The sequence below is a fragment of the Salmo salar genome, chromosome ssa15 (assembly GCF_905237065.1).
Source record: "Salmo salar chromosome ssa15, Ssal_v3.1, whole genome shotgun sequence".
NCBI classification, from domain to species: Eukaryota; Metazoa; Chordata; class Actinopteri; order Salmoniformes; family Salmonidae; genus Salmo; species Salmo salar.
The window spans coordinates 62,555,180-62,561,179 of record NC_059456.1 but is presented as its reverse complement, the minus strand read 5'-3'; the positions used below and the strand labels follow the sequence as shown (position 1 = coordinate 62,561,179).

At 42.4% G+C, this 6,000-nt stretch overlaps 1 protein-coding gene across 4 annotated transcripts in view; it reads right to left on the bottom strand.

The window, feature by feature from the left end:
* Window positions 1-644: 644 nt before the first annotated feature.
* The window catches only part of LOC106571850 (dedicator of cytokinesis protein 3), a 111,609-nt gene continuing 106,253 nt past the window's right edge, over window positions 645-6,000 (bottom strand). For 2 of the 4 annotated variants that reach the window (XM_014145341.2, XM_045695913.1), the window contains exons 74-78: window positions 4,669-4,781; window positions 4,366-4,450; window positions 4,108-4,230; window positions 3,913-3,995; window positions 645-3,810 (exon numbers count right to left, since the gene is read on the bottom strand). In XM_014145341.2, coding sequence (XP_014000816.2) covers window positions 3,181-3,810; window positions 3,913-3,995; window positions 4,108-4,230; window positions 4,366-4,450; window positions 4,669-4,781 — 1,034 coding nt within the window. In that variant the 3' untranslated portion in view covers window positions 645-3,180. Of the gene's footprint in view, window positions 3,811-3,912; window positions 3,996-4,107; window positions 4,231-4,365; window positions 4,451-4,668; window positions 4,782-6,000 lie in introns of those variants that run through there. The other 2 variants (XR_001321018.2, XR_006759220.1) reach the window with 1 other exon arrangement.

Here is a 6,000-nt window from a genome sequence, read left to right as displayed (position 1 = left end):
TTTGAATTCTTATCAATAGAACATCCCTGGTCATCCCTACTGTCTCTGATCTGGTGGACTCACTAAACAAATGCTTCATTTGTAAATTGTCTGAGTGTTGAAGTGTGCCCCTGGCTATCTGTATAAAATACATTTTTTTTTAAATGGTGCAGTCTGGTTTGCTTAATATAAGGAATGTGAAACTGTTTATACTTTTACTTTTGATACTTAAGTATATTTTAGCAATTACATTTACTTTTGATACTTAAGTATATTTAAAGGTAGTATTTCCATTATTTAAAGCAGCTGTCAATTTAGCTTTGCTTTTGGTGAATCAACTTCACTTCAATGTCTTTTTAATACTTTCTATACAAAGTTCCTACAAGATGTAATGCCTTTTGCTCCTTTGAACCTTACAAGAAAAAACATATTTCACAACCAAATGTCTTTAATAGCTAAATATGTGTACTGAACTGTCACATCTGTCTGCAACCAAATTTCCTTCTGATAAAAAATAAAGATTGACTGATTGACTGACAGTGATTTGTGTATGTGGAAGTAGCAGTGTCACCTACTGTCAATTTCCATTCCCAGTCAAACATACTGCCAATCATTGGTTCTATTTCCCACAGAGCAGCAAGCCATGGAAATGACAGAGTCAGAGCTGATAAAAGATTGTCTTTAATGTTTGGCATTGTTAATGAATCCATACCACAGCAGTTATGGGAGTAGGAAAACCACCTTTACAACCAAACACTGTTTGATCATGCTAACACCATCTGTACAAGAAAGCACATTGAAAAGTGTATAAAGTATTTATATTTGAAGACTTGAAGTCAAGAACAATGCAGACAGCCACAGTCTAATGTTTTTGTCTTCTTTAAACATTGATTATAGATATTCATCAATTACGTCAATTTCTGGAGTACATGTATTTACACAAAACAACAATAAAATTATTTTAGGGGGGGGGGGTCTGCAATAATTTTCAAAAATATTTCACAATACCGCTGTATGTACAGTAACAGAATTTACATTGAAAAATTCTATTGTACCTATATTTGATCTGAGTATCGCTCCTCTTCACACAAACATCAGCTTCCCCATACATCTGACTTTCATCCTATATTTGATCCATAGTTCTGTTCTTCCATACTAACTCCACAGTCTGCAAAACATACCCTGCATCCTTCCATGATACATCAGTGAAATATGTCCTCACAACTGATGTACCTGCATACAAAAATAGATGTTGTCTGATCAGTGGACAACCTAATGTGCAAGAACACAAAGCAAAGCATTCACCTGCAAAAAACTACTTGGGGAAACAAAGACCTGTATTTTTTAACAGTAACCTCCACCTTCCAACCCACTGGTTGGTTATACATTACATCTCAGCAAACACTGTCTGTTGTACTTTCATTGCCCAAGGAGATCAACCTCATGGTCCTGTCTGAGCTTCTCATACTCATCCTCTGTACACACAAACATCTCTCTATTGCAGATCAGAGTGAAGAGAAACTGCAGGCAAAACTAAGTATACTGTAGCGCTACAAACCAAACAACAATCTTCAACCAAGGCAGGACAAAACAGATGTCACACATAGATATCATGAGGTTTGTTCGGGAAGCGTAGAGAACGTGATGAAAAAAGAGAGCTGTCATTTCATGAGCTTCACAGAAACAGTCAAGTGAGGTGTCGGAATGAGAGACTGATACTGCATTTCAGTGCACTTAAGGCAGGTAGTTGTTTAGAACACTGTTTGAGGGAGTTTGGATTTGCCATTCGGTGGGCAGATGGGGTGAAGGTGAGTAGAACAGGTAACAGACAGGAGCAATGTCATTGCCATTAGTCCTTTTACACACACACATATGTATTACTTGTTAATTGTCATTGTCTTGAAACATATAGAGGCAGAGATAGGGTGTGATAATTGTTTTTATGAGTATAGATAGTCCAATAGGTGGTTGAGGTACTGTTGAGCCATTATTCTTCGCTACTTCTCATCTTACTCCTAGTTGAGTGTTAAGGATGTTTTCACCATGGTTATTTTCTCCATCACTATCTTCTTTCAAGGAACAATCCAGTATTATTGAGTCCAACTCAACTCAAACTGACATTGGGAACTCACTGTTGTTCCAGAGCGCTCTGTGGCACCTGACAATTCCACCCCTTCCTTGTAGCCCTCCCAAGGATTTATCAGCTCTTTTAGTCTGGGTAACATTCACGCTCCTCTCATGAGATATTTCGGTCTGTTACACAAAAGACAAGAAGACTGTAATAAAGACAACTTCACTTGAACAGAAAAGAAGACCTGCCACTTGCGTAATACAAACAGCACATCTTGTTTGAATACATTCACATTGTTTTCCATACGTACTGTATGGAGGGATAATCCTAAACTGAGGTTTATATGTCCCTAGAGGCTTTGGTCAAGAAGAGTGACCCAGGTCCAAATAACAGACCTGCTTTCAATGAGAAGCAGGTAGCAGAATAGAACAGAAGATTGGAGAATGTCATATGGTGAAGCACTATACAGCGTTTTGTAAAACAGAGGATGGAAAAGTCTATTTGAAAACCCCATACATACTGTAGCAAGTGTATCAAAATAATAGATATATGGAGCATTAAAAGCAGAAAAGTCATCATGACTTTACTAAGAGTATAACTTTCTGTAGTTGCCTTTCGTTGTGGAAAAGGGAGGGGGATTCTATTTGGGGCTCGTATGTGTTGATCATTTTGATGAGGATCGTCATGTTTCACAAAACGGCTGTATACTGTTCTCAAATGAAAATAAACTAAACATGCTCACAGACTAGTTGTACAACAGTGTACAGTCAATATCAATTTAAACAAAGTCATTATCGGTCATATTGTCCAACAGATAATATTCCCTTATTAATTCCTATGATGCTGCTTCATCCATTCAGAATCAGACTGAATACACTGAGGAGAGTGAGGGTGCAACTCAATAGTCTAAAGTGGCTTCCTCTCCCCTTCATCTGCTCTGATATAAAAAACATGGGATGGATGAAAGCAATATTGTTAATGCCTACAATGTATTTGCATGATTCAACAGCCCATGTTCTTTCACATCAATACAGATGAAGGCAAGGAGACAATGGGAAGGGAGCCACTTTAGACTAGTAAGATGCACCGAGGTGAGTAAAATCTCCAAGAGGCCCAGCCCTGTAGTCTCCTCATGGTGTCTCCTCATGCTCCTCGCTGATGCACTGCTCCCAGGCAGCCTTGGCTAGCTCCTCTCTGTGGCTGTGGGGGGAGTGGAAGATCCTCCGAGGAAGGGGGATGGGCTGGGGCACCAAGGAGCTCAGGTCCTCCTCAGGGATGCACCCTTCCCTCAGGTAGGGCTTGGGGGGCACAGCTGGGGGCTGAGGGCGCCGGTAAGGAATGTGGTGTGGGCCGTGGATGGGTATCTGGTGGTGGGTGGGCCCGTGGGGATGAGGGTGGCCATCAAGGCCGACCGGTTGGTGGTGAGAGTGGGGGTGGGAGTGAGTTTGGGAGTGGGGGAGGTGTGAGACAGGGTTACGGTAGTGAAAGGGTCGGACATGGTCGAGGGACTCTGGTTCTGGCCCACTGTAGTGGATGTGCAGATAGGGAGATGCCAGGTACTCATCAGGGGTCCACAGGTGGCTGGGTAAGGGCTCCATGGCGTCATTTCGCACAGTTTGGGCATCGGGGTACTGGGCCCCAAAGTTACTCTCACTCAGAGAGGAGACCCCGCTGCTGGCGCTGCCCGAGAGGGTGGAATTACTGCCCCCCAGGGCTGACTGAGGACTAGTGGGTGAGCCGGGTATGGGGTGGAGAGGAGACTGGAGGGATGGAGAGCGAGAAAGAGGAAGATAAGAAATGGGTTGGCATCTGTTGACCAAGAAAAGAAGATGTACCGTTACAGTATTTGAACTGTCTTTTACCTTTCTGAGAGAGCGAACAGGCAGTGCCGGGGGCGGGTCACTGTTCTGGTGGTGGAACGCATCAAAGTGCATCAGGAAGTGACCTAAAGAGGTGAAAACAATCATATCAGAATAAACTTCCAAAACCTCCTGTCTAGTGTACATGACAGCCAAGGGACTCTTACACATAGATAAGGTGTATATAATTGGTGTTACCTGGTGGGAAGGACCTGGGTGGGACGGGGGGCATGATGATGCCCCCTGTAGGTCCCTGGATATAGGGCACTGTCTCCCTGCCCTCGCCATCTAGACTCCAGCTGCTCGGGGCACTAGGGAACACTGGGGGAACACCAGCAAACCACAGGCTCACTATAGAGCTAGGACTGTAAGTTCTGTCCTACTTAGCTCATTTCTCATGAACACTAGAGAACACCAGCATTTATCAATTTTAAGACAGGCATACAGTATACTCACCTTTCTCTGGCAAGCTCATGGGAGGGTCAACGCACGGCTTACAGGGGTTCACTTGCTGGAGTAAGGCACGCTGCAGATGGTTGCTCTGCAAACAGAGAGACAACAGAGTCTAAAGATAACTGAAAAGGACAAGAACAAACAGTGTGTTCTGGGGCTCAGTACCAGTCTATTTCTGCTTTGGCCAGCCTATCGTTCTTACGCTCAGTGAACTAGCTGTCGTCTTCTCCTTAATTAACTAATGCAGCAATGTCATCAGTTGACTTCTGTGCTATTTTAACATAGTTTGGTCTGTAACGTCAGCACCTGTCCGTTCTCAGTCATGGTGTAGTACATGGTGTTGTTGACTCTCTGGTGAGGCGGCAGCAGCATCATCACCTCCCGGTTGGGTTTGGCTTTATCCGGCAGGGACGGAGAGCCTGGGGGAGGAAGGGGGGAGAGGACAGGTCAGACAGACATCAGAGACCCATTGGGATAATCTCAATTGGATTTGCTAAATTCTTCATGTCCTCTTCTCCATCCTCTCCTTCCCTCCTTTCTTTATTTTTTACTATTTTCTACATTGTAGAATAATAGTGAAGACATCAAAACTATGAAATAACACACATAGAATCATGTAGTTACCAAAAAAGTGTTAAACAAAACAAAATGTATGTTATATTTGAGATTTTTCAAAGTAGCCACCCTTTGCTTTGATAGCTATGCAAACTCTTGGCATTCTCTCAACCAGCTTCATGAGGTAGTCACCTGGAATGCATTTCAATTAACATATCCTTCTTAATGCGTTTGAGCCAATCAGTTGTGTTGTGACAAGGTAGGGATGGTATACAGAAGTTGGCCCATTTTTTCTAAAAGATCAAGTCCATATTATGGTAAAAACGGCTCAAATAAGCAAAGAGAAACGACAGTCCATTATTACTTTAAGACATGAACTTTGAAAGTTTCTTCTAGCGCAATCGCAAAAACCATCAAGCTCAATGATGAAACTGGCTCTCATGAGGACCGCCACAGGAAAGAAAGACAGAGTTACCTCTGCTGCTGAAGATAAGTTCATTAGAGATAACTGCAGCTCAGATTGCAGCCCAAATGAATGCTTCACAGAGTTCAAGTAACAGACACATCTCAACATCAACTGTTAAGAGGAGACTGCATGAACCATGAATCAGACCTTCATGGTCAAATTGCTGCAAAGAAACCACTACTAAAGGACACCAATATGAAGAAGAGACTTGCTTGGGCCAAGAAATACGAGCAATGGATATCAGACTGGTTGAAATCTGTCCTTTGGTTTGATGAGTCCAAATTTGAGATTTTTGTCTTTATGAGATGCAAAGTAGGTGAACTGATGATCTCTGCATGTGTGGTTCCCAACGTGAAGCATGGAGGAGGTGGTATGATGGTGCTTTGCTGGTGACACTGTCAGTGATTTATTTAGAATTCAAGGCACACTTAACCAGTATGGCTACCACGGTATTCTGCAGCGATACACCATCCAATCAGGTTTGCGCTTAGTGGGACTATCATTTATTTTTCAACAGGCAAAGGGTGGCTACTTTGAAGAAACTAAAATCAAAAATATATTTTGATTTGTTTAACACTTTTTTGGTTACTACACGATTCCATGTTTGCTATTTCATA